This window comes from Mya arenaria, chromosome 1 (genome assembly GCF_026914265.1).
Source record: "Mya arenaria isolate MELC-2E11 chromosome 1, ASM2691426v1".
Classification (NCBI taxonomy): domain Eukaryota; kingdom Metazoa; phylum Mollusca; class Bivalvia; order Myida; family Myidae; genus Mya; species Mya arenaria.
The window spans coordinates 53,902,735-53,923,510 of NC_069122.1; the positions used below are offsets into that span (position 1 = coordinate 53,902,735).

A 20,776-nucleotide genomic window follows, 5' to 3' on the forward strand; every position below is an offset into this window, starting at 1 on the left:
TTGAGACTTGATACAATGGTACTCAACCATCCAACCTACTTATTTAACCAAGTTAGATAACTCTACTTTGCATTTAATGCAAATAATAGGCCTTTATTATTCAACTTAGAAATTCTGGTTAAGGTTTTGCGTGCAAGCACACATATATAGGTTAATATCTCAGCAACTACTTGAGTTATTGCATTGAGACTTGATACATTGGTACTCAACCATCCAACCTACTTAATTAACCAAGTTAGATAACTCTAGTTTGCATTTAATTCAAATAATAGGCCTTTATTATTCGACTTAGAAATTCTGGTTAAGGTTTTGCGTGCAAGCACACATAGGTTAATATCTCAGCAACTAGTTGAGGTATTGCATTGAGACTTTATACAATGGTAGTCAACCATACAACCTACTTAATTAACCAAGTTAGATAACTCTACTTTGCATTTAATGCAAATAATAGGCCTTTATTATTCAACTTAGAAATTCTGGTTAAGGTTTTGCGTGCAAGCACACATATATAGGTTAATATCTCAGCAACTACTTGAGTTATTGCATTGAGACTTGATACATTGGTACTCAACCATCCAACCTAATTAATTAATCAAGTTAGATAACTCTAGTTTGCATTTAATTCAAATAATAGGCCTTTATCATTCGACTTAGAAATTCTGGTTAAGGTTTTGCGTGCAAGCACACAGGTTAATATCTCTGCAACTACTTGTGGTATTGCATTGAGACTTGATACAATGGTACTCAACCATCCAACCTAATTAATTAAACAAGATAGATGATCTACTTTGCATTTAATGTAAATAATTGCCCTTTATTATTCGACTTAGAAATTCTGGTTAAGGTTTTATTATTTTAATATCAAAGCAACTACTTGATGTATTGCATTGAGACTCGATTCAATGGTACTCAGTCATCCAACCTACTTAATTAACCATGTAAGATAACTCTAGTTTCATTTAATGCAAATCATTGCCCTTTATTATTCGACATAGAAATTCTGGTTAAGGTTTTGCGTGTAAGCACACATAGGTTAAATTCTAAGCAACTACTCGATGTATTGAATTGAGACTTTATAGAATGGTATTCAACCACTCAACGTAATTGAAAAACCAAGATATATAACTGTATTTTGCAAATAATTGCCCTTTATTATTAGACTTAAAAAATCTGGTTGAAATTTTCCATGTAACCACATTTATGTTACTATCTCAGCACATCATGAATTGCATTGAAATCTAATCTAACAGTGATCCATGCATGTTTGGCCAAAACTTTTCAATCCTTACACTGAAAAGCGGCGGAATAGTCGAGCGCGCTGTCTCTGTGACAGCTCTTGTTTGTATTCAAGTAACCCACACATGCTAAATGTAACAAAAATGACATCTTGAGGGAGGGTTGTTACAACAATGTTAAACCTGGCCCCTTAAAAAGGTTAATAATGGCTTCAGTGTTGCTATGGCAACCAGTGTTGCTATGGTGTCAATATGAAGCCAACATTAATGTTTGTTTCCACATACATTAGCTTTGTAGCTAGATGTACACTAAAAATAAACTACACTTCCAATCTTTGAAAAAAGTCTAGACTCAGTGTATCAAATTGAAATTTGATTGTTTAAATCCAACACAATATCATTGTTAAATGGTGGCAAAACAAAATTGTGGTAATTAAAGACTGGAATAATGTATCAATTCAGTTGGCTTCAGTGTTGCTGTGGTAACCGGTGTTGCTATGGTGTCAATATGAAGCCAACATTAATGTTTGTTTCCACATACATTAGTTTTATAGCTAGATGTACACTAAAAATAAACTACATTTCCAATCAATAGTCTCCTTTGTACAGCTTTTGTCAGCTATTTTTTTGACATAAAACCAGTTTTAATTTTTTTTTAGTCTTGTACGTTTTGTGTACATGTTGGCTGCAGTATTATGCTGTTTCACTGCCACTGTGGTATCAATGTGTCTAGATGTACACTATATGTTACACCTTTTGTAATGTTATGTGGAATTATTACGTGAAATTATTTTTATGTATAAATGCTGGCTTCAGTGTTGCTGTGGCAACCAGTGTTACTATGGTGTCAATATGAAGCCAACATCAATGTTTATTTCCACATACATTAGTTCTGTAGCTAGATGTACACTATAAATAAACTACATTTCAAATCATTCAAAGAAAGTCTAGACTCTGTATCAAAATTTATATCGATGCTTTTATTTCAATGATACATACAGCAAGTTTTAACATTGCCCCTCAAAAAGGTAGTTAATGGCTTCAGTGTTGCCATGGCAACCCCTTGTTGCTATGGTGTCAAAATGAAGTCAACATTAATGTTTGTTTCCACATACATTAGTTCTGTAGCTAGATGTACACTAACAATAAACTACACTTTAATTGAATAACAATTTTCAATGTCTAGAAATTTAATGTTTTTATAATCAAGTAAAGCATTGTGCTTAACCTTACAACTATGGTACCCAAAGGTTAGGTAATGTCATGTACATGACCTGTACATGTGGGCTTCAGTGTTGCTGTGGCAACCCCTTGTTGCTATGGTGTCAATATGAAGCGAACATCATTGATTGTTTCCACATACATTAGTTCTGTAGCTAGATGTACACTAAAAATAAACTACATTTCCAATCATTGAAATAAAGTCTAGACTCTGTATTAATATTTAAATTTGATGCTCTTAGTCCAACACTACATATACCAATGTTAAAACATGGCAAAACAAAATTGTGGTAATTAAAGAATGTAATAATGTATCAATCTTGGTTGGCTTCAGTGTTGCTATGGCAACAGGTGTTGCTATGGTGTCAATATGAAGCCAACATCAATGTTTGTTTCCACATACATTAGTTCTGTAGCTAGATGTACACTAAAAATAAACTACATTTCCAATCATTGAAAAAAGTCTAGACTCTGCGTATCAAAAAAAAGGTGGTTTTAGTTTAATGCTAAATACAACCATGTTAAAACTCTGCAAAACAAAAATAATTTATCTACGTCTGTTGGCCACAGTGTTGCTGTGGCAACCCCTTGATGCTATGGCGTCAATATGTAGCCAATATCAGTGTATGTTTCCACATGCATTAGTTTGTAGGTTAGATGTATTCTAAAAACAAAGTTTACTTTAATTGGCTTCCAATTTTTTATTGTCTGGAAGCATGTCTCAAAGCAAGTGTCAAAAGTAACAACTATGTCACATTTATGTTAGCTCATGTTCTTTAAATTCAATGTTTGTTTCCACATTGGACTTTCATTTAGGTGTGAGCTAAAAGAAAAAAAATGTTTAAAAAAATGCTTCATACAAATGTCAAATGGTTTAACATAGATCTATATTAAAAAAGCAGACACACACAATGTCCTGCAGGTAAACAACTAAAGGATTAACTCACTATTTACAGGTAAAAGAAATGCAGAGAGTCACTGGTGCAATAGTGAAAACCCCAGATACCAAAGGTCTCCCCGACAACGAGGAAGTTCCCGTCTCAGTGCTCGGACATTTTTACGCTAGTCAGTCAGCGCAGCGCAGAATCCGTGCCTTGCTACACCAAGCAATGCAGGGACCTCCGATGGAAGGAGGACCAAGAGGACCAGGGGGTCCACCAGGGCCGAGAAGACCACCCCCTATGAATGGAAATTAGAACTGTCTGTGTTCACGTCATGGGTGGGGGTGGGCGAGTGTCTGCAATTCATTTGGAGACTGATGGAATTGTAGGCACATGCACATGAGGCATTATTTAAGGTTTTTAAATTGTGAATTTCTTTGAGAACGATTGGAGGACTTTGTTTTTTTTTACATATGATTGTTCTCAACAGATTTTCACTGGTGTTTTGAGAGATTTTTATCTTTGAAAAAAAATGGCAAGAAACAAAAGGGAGACGATTAACGAGAAAATCTTGTCATTCCATTATGAATTGTCTCTCTTGAAGCATTACATGGGAGAGAAGTTGGATTGTTGGTGCATGTGTGCTAAGGAACAAATTATTTAATGGTCATTGTTTTACTTTACATTATGGCCAGTTATTTAGGAAATTTATTTTTGATACTTGTTGATTACTATATTGTTATTTTACAAGAAAAGGGGTTCTGTTTTTAGGCCCTTGTTCAATAATGCCATATATTATTTTCATGTCAGTATTCAAAGTACAGACTAGTGCTTTGCCATTTCTGGTAGGACGGGCATTACCACTGGCAAAACTGCAAATATCCAGGAATCAATAAGTATCTTAATATCAAAATTCTACTCCACTTCTGATGATATATAACAAACAGCTGAAACTACTGACTGGGATCTACATGTGAACTCCACTCATTTCTAGGGGTTCTTTTGGACATAATAATGAGATGTGAAAAAGATATGAGTCCCCTAGGATATGAGGATATGGTTTTCTTTTGTAGTAAAAATACTGCAACAGCTTTTAACTACACTCTTACATATATATCGATTTAAACTGGCATATTATTGAACACTTAGTGATGGATCAATATCATGATTGTACCTTGAACCATTAAGGTAAGAAGCCAACTTGTTTCAGAGTGATCCTAATTTGGATCTTGTGTTAAATATTGTTTGGATTATTTTGTTTTTATCAAATTTCTCTTTTTTGCCTACATGTATATTGTGGTGTAATAGTTTGACTTAATATTTAAGAAGTAATATATTTTGTGATTAATAACATTATTATTACACGCCATCGTACAAATCCTGTAAGAAAATATTTGAGTGAAATAACAGGTTTGATTTGAACATCAAAAACTATGGATTTCAACTTGTAAACTCGACAGATGAACAAAGCATATTTCATCATTATTATTTTCAACAGTTTCTATTTATATTATACCCGATACATGTATTGTACATGTAACACTTTTTCATATTACATTTTTGACTTACTGCTGGTGAATGTTTTTCCTGACAGATGTTTAATATTACAACTTCCATCCGTTTCTTGACTGAACTTAAAATGTTATTTAAAAAAAAAAAAAGATTTGAAATAAAATGCATTCATACACTGATGAAAAAAACACAGCTTGAGGACTTTTTTTTAGTTGGTTGTTAAATTGTTTTCATTATTAAGATAAATACAAAAAATAATCTGATTATCAAACTTGATCCAATCTTAAGTTTGTCTGGTAAAATATCCACCTCAATTTATATATATTGTCTGTACATAATCGGTATTTTAAACCAAATCTTGTCCATTGATATATTGTATAAGTGGAGTAATTCCAATGGCTAAATCTTTTTCTGAACCACTTGTGAATTGAACATTAGACTGTTTTGTTTAATTTGATTGTAAAGTTTCTATTATGTTCTTTGAATTAAGATAGAAGAGTAGGAGATTGAGATTGCAGAAATTATTATTCATTACTTTCAAGTACAATATATCTTTGGATGCCCTGTGAAAATATTGACCAGTACTATTTTTAGATATCCCGTTTTTAAGAAGTTTAGAAAACGGGACTGTAAAAATGTTACGGGTGAATACCAAAAAAATATCAATTTAAATTTGCATATTAAACAGAACATTGGGAACAAATCAAAACATGTTTGTTCTTAAAAAGTAGCTTGTATACAAATAATGCTCACAGCACAGTGTTCTGTTCAATATTAATATCTGTTTCCGTGTTTTTTCACTTAAATGAACTTGAATGCATTCATCTGTGTTATTCTACTACACTATACATATGAAGGCATTTAAGGTCATCAATTTCAATATATTTATTCTGTAATATTGATTCATTGATAACAAATGAGAATATATTTGCAAATATTCAATACATTGAAGCTTCTTAGAAACAACCAAGCCTTAAGCTTTGTTTTAAGTTTTACCAAGGACTTCTTAAGTTTGATGACCAATTGTCATGTAAAAAAACGCATTTGAATTGAATGTTGTTTTTTCAAAATTGTTTAAATCCTTAAAACTTTCTATTTGTCAAACTCTTCTTTTCATTTGTTATCAAATGCTTGTAGACAATTTGTTCACTTATGTGAAAAATTGAATATGCGAGACAAAGTACAGCTTGGCCAAAGCAATGCCACTAGGATTATTACCATTGCTTTGGTTTTGCTGCCCAAGAAAAAAACCTCGCCTATAGTCTCAATTTTGGCTATTGTACTTCGTGAATATCAAACTGCGAACTTGATACATTTTAAGCCTCAAATGCAAAGAAATCTTACTGATTTTTATTTTGTGAAATAAAGAAATATCATTTAAAAAAAAAATTGTCCACCACATATTCTGAAAATGAAGTAAACTACAAGCTGAGCCTCTTTCAATTTCTTTGTGTACTTGTTTTTACTTACAACTTGAGGCTTTTTTTTACTTAAAACTTTGTAAAAATGATATGATTTATGAAACAAGTGTTGGTTGCTAAAACATCTGGTACTGTTCAAAACAACAGAAGAGTTCTTTATTACTAAAGCATATAGTGTATAACCAGCAAATTTTAAAAAGTTAATATTTGGATTGATGGTCGTTAACAGTTGTTTAAAACTTACATTTAAAATTGTGTTGATGTTTTTCTTGAGTAATAATATATAAGCTTACTGTAACAATGTAGTTTCGTAATATTGGTACAAAGCCTATAGTATGCATTTTGACTAGAGATTGCAACTTCCATTGTCTATGGAATTAAATGCCTGTGCTCTATGTTGTTTAAGTACAATGATGGTTGCTAACAACCAGGATAGGCTTGTACCAAACAATTTGTATTCATTGTATACTGCATTTTCCTGTAGTTCATAGTTACACTGGGTTTGAACCCTATTTAAGAACTTAAAACTATTGTTGTTTTTTTGTATTTTTACAAGGATTCATGCACAAGTTGGAAATAAGTAAGACAACAAAACACGTATATTTCAATATAAACACAGCAAATATTTGCTGTATCTTTTTGTGATGTTTATTGTGCTTTCAACTGAAAATGCACAGGGGTTCAATCTCACCAGTTTTGTATTTTATCAGAAAATGTTGAATCCTAGTAAGCGGTACACAAGCATTCAGTTGAGTCAGTTTGGACTTGTTACATTTCTATGGCTTGCATTTACCATGAAACTTTTAGAAATGCTGGGCTTTGGTGCGTATTATTAAGACTTCATTAAATAATTTCCTGCCTACACTATAACTGAATTACTAATGAAGTTGCAAGAATGGTGTCAGGTCTGTATGGTTTACCATTTCTGTTTGATAAGTATTTAATGCGAAAATGTCTAGTACCATAAAAGTTTGTGACTGCTTGTGAATTTACATTACCGTATATGACTGTGTTCACTGCTATGCCTCTCAAAACCTAAATAACCGCATTTACAATCTGTTATTTCAAACCTGTGCAATTGAACTTGTTTATTGAGTTATACATTTGGCAGCTTCTAACAGTTATATCAACTACCAGCAATGCTCAGATATATTTCTTACTTTTAATACGTTACTGCTTAACCGTTATCACAATACAGTTTACACATCAAGTGAAAAATTACATCGTCTGACCTATCAGTTTTATACTACTATCACATAGTAAGTGTTCACAGTATGTTTGTAATGCCAGATCCATTTTCTACCAGGAATAAACATTTATAGTTGTTTGTGTTGTTTTCTTTGTCTTTTATCATGGATTCTCTAGTTCTTTTGACCCGCCTTTTAATCGAAGAAAAACGTCTGCTTCTGCATTTTAAAACACATTGATCGGAAATGGAAGACAACGACAGATATTTAAATGAGATCCGGAAGACGTATTGCTACAGACAACAACCTGGCCTGCTGTTTAACCTACTCTAGGGCAGTATTCAATAAGCAACTTAGATTGAACTTCAGTGTTTTGATTGGCCTGTATATTTAGCTGACCAATAGACTGAATGAAATCGGTGAGGAATGTCTGAGGATAAGGATAAGATCAATATTGAATACTGACCAGGTTCCCAATGACCAAGTTTGTACGTTTGATACCGTTGGAGACTGAAGTTCTTATTTGGGCTTTGCTGTTGTATATATATTTACTTCTAAATCTGTACTATTGCCTGCCTAGTACTGAGGTGAATTGTTTGCAAATGTTTCATAGTTTAAACCACTGCTACTATTGCTTGCAGCGTCACTTAAAACAAATAGTTTTACTACCGCTGATTCTGATAGGAAGGTCCTAGCCAATTGGAGCGGTATAATATCAGAATTTTTGACATTTAACAACATTGCAATTAGATCAGTTTACCTGTTAAGTCTCAGTATTTTACACTTAAGAATCTTAATGGCATATGCAATAATACGCTTCACTGGGCAGCGATTTGAACTTGAAAATAAAATTACACGTTTAAGCATTTCAATTTATCAATCTTATTATTTTTATGAACGGCTTTTAATTTACTGATGCACAGGCATACTTTCGAAACTCCACGTATGACCAAGATGGCCGAGGTGTTCCAATTGGTTCATAGCCAGTGTATAACCACCTCTGACATTCATGATTGTAAGGTCAAACCAATGTTCTATTTATTATGTATGCTGCAGGTTAATGTAGCTACAATAATGAGCGATCAGGGGTACTTTTTTGTGTCGCCTGAAAAGACGACATATAGGGGTTACTTTTGTCGGCGGCGTCCGCGTCCCATTTTCGCTTGTCCGGGGTATATCTCCTAAACTATTAGTGGTATCAGCTTGAAATTTCATATGTAGATAGATCTAATTGAGAGCAAGTGCAGTGCACAAGACCTGTTACTCTTGCTTCCATATTATTGCCCTTTGTTATTTTTCATGCTTAAAGTTTTGTCCGGGGCATATCTTGTAGAATATAAGAGTTGTCAACTTGAAACTTCATATGTAGATAGATCTCATGGAGGGCAAGTGCAGTGCACAATAATAGTAACTCTTGCTTTCTTAGTTTTAAAGTTATTGCCCTTTGTTAATTTTCATGCTTAAAGTTTTGTCCGGGGCATATCTTGAAGAATATAAGAGGTATCAACTTGAAACTTCATAGCTAGATAGATCTCATTGAGGGCAAGTGCAGTGCACAAGAACCGTAACTCATGCTGCCATATTTTTAGAGTTATTGACCTTTGTTAATTTTCTTGCTTAGGTTTTGTCCGTGGCATATCTCGTAAACTATAGGAGGTATCAACCTGAAACTTATTCCGTAGGTATATCTGATTGAGGGAAAGTGCAGTGCACAAAAACCGTAACTCTTGCATCTATATGTTTAGAGTTATTGCCCTTTGTTAATTTTCATGCTTAAAGTTTTGTCCGGGGCATATCTTGAAGAATATAAGAGGTATCAACTTGAAACTTCATAGCTAGATAGATTTCATTGAGGGCAAGTGCAGTGCACAAGAATCGTAACTCTTGCTGCCATATTTTTAGAGTAATTGCCCTTTGTTAATTTTCATGCTTAGGTTTTGTCCGTGGCATATTTCGTAAACTATAGGAGGTATCAACCTGAAACTTATTCCGTAGGTATATCTGATTGAGGGAAAGTGCAGTGCACAAAAACCGTAACTCTTGCATCTATATGTTTAGAGTTATTGCCCTTTGTTAATTTTCAAGCTTAAATTTTGTCCGGGGCATTTCTCGAAAACTTTAAGAGTTATCAACTTGAAACTTTATAGATAGATAGATCTTATTGAAGGGGATCGCAGTGCACTGTATCTCTTGCTTTCATATTAGAGTTATTGCCCTTTGTTAATTTTCATGTTTAACTTTACCTTGCACACTTTTTTAGCTCACCAGAGCACGAAGTGCTCAAGGTGAGCTATTGTGATCGGTCTTTGTCCGCTTAAAGAACATCTCCTCTGAAACTACTTGGCCAAATTCAATAAAAGTAAATAATTCGTCAGGCGACACATCCGACTCGCGGAATTCTAGTATTATTTTACCATTTCTTATGTATCCCTGTAACGAGTCTGCCATAATAAACAAAATCGTCAAAAGACTCGCTGACGGCCATTTAGTTGGACTACAGGTAACTGTTACGAGTGACGGCATAATGACACAACAATGGTTTATGTACTACCTCTGATATTGGTGAGTTTGAAGTCACAACAATCGTCTATTTACTATCTCTGATTCAGGTGATATTGAGATAACAACGATGGACTTCTCAGTTATTATGACGGTAAGGTTACAACAAAGCGTATATATATTACTTCTGATACCGGTTATTGTGAGGTTATAACCATGGTATATTTACTCCCTCTGATATTCGTGAGTGTGAGGTCATAACAATGGTCTGTTTCTTCTTATGGTACTGGTTATTGTGAGGACACAGCATTGGTCTAATTATTCCCTCTGATATCGGTGAGTGTGAGGACACAACAAGCGTCTATTTACTCCTTCTGGTACTGGTTATTGTGAGGTCACAACAGTGGTCTATTTACTACCTCGGATACCGGTGAGTGTGAGGTCACACCTATGGTCTATTTACTACCTCTGGTACTGGTTATTGTGAGGTCACACACAATGGTTGGAACTGGGAGAGAGTAAAATCAAAGGTACTGATGTTACACTCAATTCCAGCAAGTAAGCGATGTTTTCAATATGCACGAATGGGGCATTTCCAATCAGATTGTCCTGAACATCATCAGGTTAGGGTTAAAATAAAGTTGCAAGGAAAGCTTATGGCGTGAAAGCTAGAAAGAGTAGTTGGTAGTAGTTTTTATCTCAAGTGCAATATCGATATTTCATGAATACAACACAACAGTTCAGTTCAATGTTTTATCAACAGTATATGTTTTAATAACAATGTCCAACAAATAAACACATACAGTATACCAATTCAAGAGAAACACTATCAACAGTACATGTTTTCTCAACACTAAATGTCCAACAAATAAAAGCAGATACACCACTTCTAGAGCAACACCTTATTCAAAACATTCACCCATAATAAATGTCTAAATTAATAAAAAGGGGGAGAACTGTAAAGAATAACATTAAACAAATCAAAGCACTGAAAGCACTTATAATAAGTTCAAGATTACCAAGCATGATATAAAGAATCATGATAAATTATTATACAGAAAGTTTATTATAAATGAACTTATATAACTAGAATTTATATTGCTGCAGACGCTATTGATAACGCTATATGATTAAAAGCGAAGTGTATTGAGTTGCAATTAGGTGTTCAGAATTATTTAAAATAAAAACCTGAAGACGTTATAATTGTTATATGACTTCATCACAAACAGAGATTAAATGTAGGATACACTGTGATAAATGTAAGGATATGTTTTTATGAGCGCTGTGTGAATGATAGAGGAGAGGAGTGGGTGACTTTGAGTATGTATGATTGTACGGCTTGCGAGAAGGAGAATAAGGGCATCTCAGGATAATGGAATTTGATTTAACTTTACAGGATGACAGATTCCGAGTCTTTGGAAGGGAGCCCAAAAAGGTCATGGAAAGAAACAGAACGGATAATTCCAATTAATCCCGATGATATTGTACGGGAAATGGAAACCTTATGTTCTCGCAAAGTACAGATGCCATCTGCCAAATTATTGATCTTTCAATTAGGTTTGGTCAAGGACCAAGAAAAGATCAATAGGATTGTTACAGAACAATGTCAGATTGCACAGAGTCGTAGAAATTTTAAGTTCATCCGTGAGGCCAAACGCTATGCAGATAATATTCTAACGACCGAATGTTTAAAATCATTGGAATCAATTTGGGGAAAGAGTAACCAACCTATTAAAAAGGGAAACTCCTGTTTATCAACAGACACGGGTAATGACGTTTTTTCTAGTAGGGATATTCGCTTTTTGGGAAATACTGTTAAAAGTGAACCGGTGGACTCTTTCAGTGTTCACTCTATTGTTACCCCAGATGAAGTTATCCCAAATCTGTTGGGTGATGAAGATGATATGGCAAATGACTCACTATTGAATTTAGAACCCAAAGACTTGGGTGGAACTCATACAACTGAATCAATTTCAAATGACTCACCTTTGGATTTAGAACCCAAAGACCTGGGTGGAATGCATACAACTGAATCAAGTTTAGATTTGGAACCCAATCTGTTGGGTGGTGACGAAAGAGTGGAAACTGAAATTAATACATCTGTTCCCATTTTGGATCTGGAACCCCAATTTTTGGGTGAAGAGGAGATGGTGGAAACTGAAATTAAAGACTCTATTGACATCTCGTCTAGTCAAATTAATGAGACAATACTACCTGTGAAATTAGAATCCAATATATTGGATGAAGCTATGGAGGTTGACATGAATAACAATATAAACTCAAACTCAAATGTAATAGTAATCTCAGATGATGAAACCAGTCAAGATCCACAACTTCTAAGAGATAGGACATTAAGACAGAGAGGACCCAATACTTCAGTTCCAAACAAAGGGTCAAAGGTGCGTATCAATGACCAATCGTGTCCACTGTCTTGTGGGGCTTTCAGAAATCTTCGTCAACACGTTGAGTATCATCATCTTCCAAAACAATTTCATCAAAAGAACATGAACAATTCCCAAATGCATAATTTTAGGCTTGAACGTTTGTTTTGGCTCGCGGAGAAAATTGTTAGCAAACGTAGTATTGTCAAACTCTATCATTATTGTCAAAAAACAATTTGGATTTCCAGGAATGTTCCTATTACAGATGAAGTGAAGGAGTGGTTGGAATTATGGAAAGAACTTGAAAATTGGGATTGTCCCAAACATTTCCAGTTTAACCCAATTAATTCTTGGGCACTGGTTGGACATTGGAGGATCCTTTTAGAACTTATCCAAACTCTGTCAGTTGAAGATAGGCATCAATTTCGTAGAAACATGCCAGACACTCTGGAAGTTACTCTAACTGAAGGAAAAAGAAGAGTGCATTCTACAAACACAGACGACGCTGCAGTCCAACTTTCTACTCGTTCGTCTACAGTACAACCAATTTCTATAAACACTTCAATGGCACCGGTTCAACAAGTCAGTTCAGTGCCAACAAATTCTGAAGCCATGGACAACAATTTTTCTGTTCAACAAGAGATTCCAGTGCCAACCAAACCTAAAGCCATGGATAGTCATTTCCATTTAGACCGCTCACTGTTCAAACTAAATTTAAACAAGTTCAGCTCTACCCAAGATTTGATAAATGTGTCTGTGGGTTCAATTCCAAGAAATGAAGTGGAAGTAGTAGGTGGAATAGCCAATTTTTGCGATCCCAAACACTTTTTGGGAGATTATACACATCTTGGGCATGGTTTTTCAGCCTCGGTAGGAATACATCCACGGAACGTTTCATCCATTGACAGTTTACCGTCAATTCTTTGTAAGTTAGATCAACAATTAAAACTTGCCAATGTTGTGGCTTTGGGTGAAGTAGGATTGGATCATACGGAACCAGAGGAGAAGTGGGAGAACCAAGAGAAGGTGTTGGTAGAAGTTTTAAGTTTGGTCTCAATCCGGACTCCCGTGATTCTACATATAAGAGATCAAAGGGACAAAGAACCTGGAGAATTATACCGAAGATGTTTAAATCTCATCAAAACTAGTGGGAACACTGCCAGAAATCAACCTTTTCATTTACATTGCTTTACTGGTACAACTGAGACCATGAGAAGTTGGCTGTCTGAATTTCCCAATACTTATTTTGGGTTTACTGGAATGGTCTGGTTCTTTGACAATTATCAGCAAGCAGCACTGCAGAAAGTACCACAGAATCGGTTATTAATTGAAACGGATTCTCCATATCTGAAAATGTCAAAAGCTGCAAGTATGAACAATCCCAAATTCATTGGGGATGTAGCTGCTGAAATAGCCAAATGTCGGAACTCGACCGTAAAAGACATATGTAGCATGACTATGGAAAATACCAGACGTTTATACAAATTATAAACGACAAGGAGATTGGAAGACAAATAAGCCATAACTCAGATTCGTTAAATAACATTCAATTTCTTTGTACTATAACCCAATGGTTGGGTCAAACTTTTATATTTTATTTGCATATAGCTCAATATGTGTATGGGCAGTTATGCATGGTAATTAGTAATCAATATTATGTGATAACCCAATGGCTGGGTAATTTTCAAGTGAGTAATACTCAGTTGACATTCATTTATTTATATATATATGTAGATATTTGTAAATATCAAACATTTTAGTTAATGGGGTATCATCCAATGGTTGGGTGTTTTTAAGTGATCTTTTTAATGAGAATTTGGGAAGTTTTCACAAATAATAATTTCCCAATTGGTTGGGTATATTTTAGCTTTGTCAAATTGACATAAGGCTTATTTACTATTTTCATATATCTAGATAGATAATGAAACATCTTAAAAAATAGAAGGGGGAGGTGTGTTGTGATCTGGGAACCAGTCATATTATTCATTTATGATAACCAGTCTAATAGAAGCTGATGTAGGGAACCAGCTAGCAGGAAACAGATAGACTTTGACTGACCACGACTGAGACCTGACGGACTTATTACTTCTTGACGATCATCTTATATCCATCATCATCCGATACATAGATTCGACGCTAGTGCTCATCTTTATCAGGTATGTTCGTATGGATATTAGTTATTATGTCGGGATCACAATAATGGCGCTGCGACTTAAACTGGTACATTTTACCTGCGTTTAAATTGTTGCCAAAAAGTCTCAATTTTGTGGTTGGCAGCCATCTTGAAAAATTGTGTTTCAAGATTTTCAAATCATTATATTGTAATTATTTCTCAATGACATGTTGAGAATACATTGGATGTATGTTATATTTATGAATTGCAATTGATTTGGACCAACTTTTGATATTTTGGTCCGTTATTTCAGGATTTAATATTCTGAATCTGATACTTTCACTTTCACTTTGAAATTTATCGGAACAGGCTTCCGTTTTATTTTCAATTGTAATATTGCAATAACTGTTCAGTGTAATGCTGAGATTACATTGAATCATTGAATTGTGTATAACATGCAATTGAAATAGACCAATTATTGGCCTTTTTGTATCATAATTTGAAATTTTGAAATTAGCCGGGAGATTTTCCGTTGAATATTTCTATTTCATCTATTTTGTTTGCACTAAAAATTGTTTACTGACATATTTTTTATGCATGTCTTGTAGAATTAGTGCGTATTTCATGCATATTACATTCCGACGTTAACCGGAAGTGACGTTTCATTGACCGGAAGTGGCGTGTTCATCGCCATAAGTTGGGGAATATTCAGCTCTCCTATACCTGAGGGCACCAGTTGCTGACTTTTGAAGGTGAAGTAAGTTAAAGTTAAACTAAACATCACATCCAAATTGTTGGATATTGGATGTCTGACAAATTAGAAATAATTGTCGGTGAATACTACTATGTTAAAGAATCCAACTATTGGATATAATAATTTTCACTAAATACTACTGTGTCAAAACAACGACAACAAGTGTCTGATATAGTAATTGTCACCTATTAACTAGGGTGTACTACTCTGTGTCAAAGAATCCAACTATTGGATATATAACAATTGTCACTTAATTCTAATGTGTTAGAACAACAACAACAAGTGTCGGATATAATAATTGTCTATCTATAAGTTTCCAAAGTGTTTGGAAGAGCTATTCTAAATTATTGATAATTTTGTGATATAAATATAGATTAAAGATTGAATTACCAAAAACTTGGTATATGTATTCTGTAGACAAATATTGCAAGCTGGGGAGAAAGAGTTTTACAGAGTGCTAGTTATTTATACCAATTATTTGGTAATAGTCATAATGGATGAATATACTAAATTGACAGTTTAACCATAAAAGAAAAATTTTCAAGAAGAAGTGGATTGTTCCTAATTTCTTAGGAAACACATAGGTATTTTGAAATTGTGATTTTATAACAATGATAAATATAAGTAGTCAAACTGAATTAGGTTGTATTCTTTGAGAAAATAAAATCATAAAAAGGGTGTTAACTTGTGCAATCATTAATTATTTCCAATATTTTGGAAAATATTAATAAAAACTAATAAAGGTACTATATCTGCTTCTGGGAATAAGAATTTATTCCAAGAAATTGGATTTTCACCTTAAAAACAGCATTTGATTTAAGTTTGCTATCCGTTACAAGCATATCTATAATAAAGTTTCCAAGTAATTTGGAAAGTAATGAGATGAAATGAAAATAGCCAAAGGTTTAAATACAACTAAGAGTTTTAGGATAAGGTTTAAATTGGTGAAAAGGGGGAGATGTTTAGGGTTGTATTAAATTAGAGAACTATGAATGAAACAATTGAAAAAGTAAGGGAGGCAGAAAAGTTCAAAGCCACAAAGTTCTAATAATTAAACTATAGGAAACGCATAAAGGGACTCATGGCATATTCAGTTCCTCTTGTTGGTACATTACCACTAGTGTATCCACCAATGCAACCAACATGTGCGTACCAATTCCATCTACCATTTCAACCACCCAATCCATATCCAATGGGTTCATTTCCGACTATGATGCCGCCTTGGATGTATCCATATCCCATGAATTCATACATGATGCACCCACAAATACAACAAGGTCTGGGAATAAATGGCATGTGCCCAGGTTACATGGGTTATCAGCCAGGGTACCAATGTGTACCAAATGCTGGTTTCATGAATGGGGTTAGGAATAATGAACCTAATAATTTGAGCAGTGTACATGAGCAAATTCCTCAAAGTAAAATTCAGAACCCGATTTCGGGTACGTTAAGGGATAGTGGAGAAAGTATTGGGGTAATGAATTATGAACCTAATAACTTAAGCAGTGTTCATGGGGAAATACTTCAGAGTAAAATTCAGAACCCGATTTCGGGTATGTTAAGGGGTAGTGGAGAAAGTACTTGTATAAGTGATGCTCAGGGTAGATTGGACGATTTAGATAGAGGGCCCCACTTTGACAATTTAGGTAGTTCTGGAGATAGAGAAAGTAACTCCCGACCAACAAATGGCAATGTCCGGGAAAGAAGGTCCCAATTTAATGATTTGGGTAGTTCTGGGGCTGTAGAGAGTGACTCCCAAATAACAAACGGTAATATCTGGGAAAGAGGGTCCCAATGTGATGAATTGGGTAGATTAGGAGCTGGTGAAAGTAAATTCCGACTTTCGGAGAGAAATGGTCTGGACACAAAGTCCACGGGAGACAAACTATCACATCAGTTTAGGTACAAGGAAATAACCCAAGACCAAACATGTGATGAACGTGCCATAAGAGAGAGGCCAGCTACTGTGGCACAAGTAATGGACAAATTGACTTGCTTGTGCCGAGGGTCTAAACCCATAAAGAAGGTGTCAGCAGAGAAAAGCGTAGCTGCGGTCGCTCAAATGTCCCAAAGTAAGATGCTTGAACTCTCAAACATATCCAGACATATTGGACTAGATTATTGGAACTGGGAGAGAGTAAAATCAAAGGTACTGATGTTACACTCAATTCCAGCAAGTAAGCGATGTTTTCAATATGCACGAATGGGGCATTTCCAATCAGATTGTCCTGAACATCATCAGGTTAGGGTTAAAATAAAGTTGCAAGGAAAGCTTATGGCGTGAAAGCTAGAAAGAGTAGTTGGTAGTAGTTTTTATCTCAAGTGCAATATCGATATTTCATGAATACAACACAACAGTTCAGTTCAATGTTTTATCAACAGTATATGTTTTAATAACAATGTCCAACAAATAAACACATACAGTATACCAATTCAAGAGAAACACTATCAACAGTACATGTTTTCTCAACACTAAATGTCCAACAAATAAAAGCAGATACACCACTTCTAGAGCAACACCTTATTCAAAACATTCACCCATAATAAATGTCTAAATTAATAAAAAGGGGGAGAACTGTAAAGAATAACATTAAACAAATCAAAGCACTGAAAGCACTTATAATAAGTTCAAGATTACCAAGCATGATATAAAGAATCATGATAAATTATTATACAGAAAGTTTATTATAAATGAACTTATATAACTAGAATTTATATTGCTGCAGACGCTATTGATAACGCTATATGATTAAAAGCGAAGTGTATTGAGTTGCAATTAGGTGTTCAGAATTATTTAAAATAAAAACCTGAAGACGTTATAATTGTTATATGACTTCATCACAAACAGAGATTAAATGTAGGATACACTGTGATAAATGTAAGGATATGTTTTTATGAGCGCTGTGTGAATGATAGAGGAGAGGAGTGGGTGACTTTGAGTATGTATGATTGTACGGCTTGCGAGAAGGAGAATAAGGGCATCTCAGGATAATGGAATTTGATTTAACTTTACAGGATGACAGATTCCGAGTCTTTGGAAGGGAGCCCAAAAAGGTCATGGAAAGAAACAGAACGGATAATTCCAATTAATCCCGATGATATTGTACGGGAAATGGAAACCTTATGTTCTCGCAAAGTACAGATGCCATCTGCCAAATTATTGATCTTTCAATTAGGTTTGGTCAAGGACCAAGAAAAGATCAATAGGATTGTTACAGAACAATGTCAGATTGCACAGAGTCGTAGAAATTTTAAGTTCATCCGTGAGGCCAAACGCTATGCAGATAATATTCTAACGACCGAATGTTTAAAATCATTGGAATCAATTTGGGGAAAGAGTAACCAACCTATTAAAAAGGGAAACTCCTGTTTATCAACAGACACGGGTAATGACGTTTTTTCTAGTAGGGATATTCGCTTTTTGGGAAATACTGTTAAAAGTGAACCGGTGGACTCTTTCAGTGTTCACTCTATTGTTACCCCAGATGAAGTTATCCCAAATCTGTTGGGTGATGAAGATGATATGGCAAATGACTCACTATTGAATTTAGAACCCAAAGACTTGGGTGGAACTCATACAACTGAATCAATTTCAAATGACTCACCTTTGGATTTAGAACCCAAAGACCTGGGTGGAATGCATACAACTGAATCAAGTTTAGATTTGGAACCCAATCTGTTGGGTGGTGACGAAAGAGTGGAAACTGAAATTAATACATCTGTTCCCATTTTGGATCTGGAACCCCAATTTTTGGGTGAAGAGGAGATGGTGGAAACTGAAATTAAAGACTCTATTGACATCTCGTCTAGTCAAATTAATGAGACAATACTACCTGTGAAATTAGAATCCAATATATTGGATGAAGCTATGGAGGTTGACATGAATAACAATATAAACTCAAACTCAAATGTAATAGTAATCTCAGATGATGAAACCAGTCAAGATCCACAACTTCTAAGAGATAGGACATTAAGACAGAGAGGACCCAATACTTCAGTTCCAAACAAAGGGTCAAAGGTGCGTATCAATGACCAATCGTGTCCACTGTCTTGTGGGGCTTTCAGAAATCTTCGTCAACACGTTGAGTATCATCATCTTCCAAAACAATTTCATCAAAAGAACATGAACAATTCCCAAATGCATAATTTTAGGCTTGAACGTTTGTTTTGGCTCGCGGAGAAAATTGTTAGCAAACGTAGTATTGTCAAACTCTATCATTATTGTCAAAAAACAATTTGGATTTCCAGGAATGTTCCTATTACAGATGAAGTGAAGGAGTGGTTGGAATTATGGAAAGAACTTGAAAATTGGGATTGTCCCAAACATTTCCAGTTTAACCCAATTAATTCTTGGGCACTGGTTGGACATTGGAGGATCCTTTTAGAACTTATCCAAACTCTGTCAGTTGAAGATAGGCATCAATTTCGTAGAAACATGCCAGACACTCTGGAAGTTACTCTAACTGAAGGAAAAAGAAGAGTGCATTCTACAAACACAGACGACGCTGCAGTCCAACTTTCTACTCGTTCGTCTACAGTACAACCAATTTCTATAAACACTTCAATGGCACCGGTTCAACAAGTCAGTTCAGTGCCAACAAATTCTGAAGCCATGGACAACAATTTTTCTGTTCAACAAGAGATTCCAGTGCCAACCAAACCTAAAGCCATGGATAGTCATTTCCATTTAGACCGCTCACTGTTCAAACTAAATTTAAACAAGTTCAGCTCTACCCAAGATTTGATAAATGTGTCTGTGGGTTCAATTCCAAGAAATGAAGTGGAAGTAGTAGGTGGAATAGCCAATTTTTGCGATCCCAAACACTTTTTGGGAGATTATACACATCTTGGGCATGGTTTTTCAGCCTCGGTAGGAATACATCCACGGAACGTTTCATCCATTGACAGTTTACCGTCAATTCTTTGTAAGTTAGATCAACAATTAAAACTTGCCAATGTTGTGGCTTTGGGTGAAGTAGGATTGGATCATACGGAACCAGAGGAGAAGTGGGAGAACCAAGAGAAGGTGTTGGTAGAAGTTTTAAGTTTGGTCTCAATCCGGACTCCCGTGATTCTACATATAAGAGATCAAAGGGACAAAGAACCTGGAGAATTATACCGAAGATGTTTAAATCTCATCAAAACTAGTGGGAACACTGCCAGAAATCAACCTTTTCATTTACATTGCTTTACTGGTACAACTGAGACCATGAGAAGTTGGCTGTCTGAATTTCCCAATACTTATTTTGGGTTTACTGGAATGGTCTGGTTCTTTGACAATTATCAGCAAGCAGCACTGCAGAAAGTACCACAGAATCGGTTATTAATTGAAACGGATTCTCCATATCTGAAAATGTCAAAAGCTGCAAGTATGAACAATCCCAAATTCATTGGGGATGTAGCTGCTGAAATAGCCAAATGTCGGAACTCGACCGTAAAAGACATATGTAGCATGACTATGGAAAATACCAGACGTTTATACAAATTATAAACGACAAGGAGATTGGAAGACAAATAAGCCATAACTCAGATTCGTTAAATAACATTCAATTTCTTTGTACTATAACCCAAT

General features: G+C 34.9%; 2 protein-coding genes across 3 annotated transcripts in view; both read left to right on the forward strand.

The window, feature by feature from the left end:
• Positions 1 to 7,594, forward strand: part of LOC128227978 (insulin-like growth factor 2 mRNA-binding protein 2) — a 30,585-nt gene extending 22,991 nt beyond the window's left edge. Inside the window, exon 18 of the mRNA XM_052938985.1 lies at positions 3,413 to 7,594. Coding sequence (XP_052794945.1) covers positions 3,413 to 3,652 — 240 coding nt within the window. The 3' untranslated portion in view covers positions 3,653 to 7,594. The remainder of the gene's footprint in view (positions 1 to 3,412) is intronic.
• A 4,435-nt stretch (positions 7,595 to 12,029) lies between these two features.
• On the forward strand, positions 12,030 to 18,796 carry LOC128238239 (uncharacterized). 2 transcript variants are annotated; one of them, XM_052953923.1, is made up of 3 exons: positions 12,030 to 14,493; positions 15,059 to 15,207; positions 18,220 to 18,796. In XM_052953923.1, the coding sequence occupies exon 1, from the start codon at positions 12,104 to 12,106 to the stop codon at positions 13,826 to 13,828; it is 1,725 nt and encodes a 574-aa protein (XP_052809883.1). In that variant the 5' UTR covers positions 12,030 to 12,103; the 3' UTR covers positions 13,829 to 14,493; positions 15,059 to 15,207; positions 18,220 to 18,796. The 2 variants fall into 2 exon arrangements, with proteins under 2 accessions (XP_052809883.1, XP_052809892.1); XM_052953932.1 differs by having other exon boundaries at positions 15,059 to 15,202.
• The last annotated feature ends 1,980 nt before the right edge of the window (positions 18,797 to 20,776 follow it).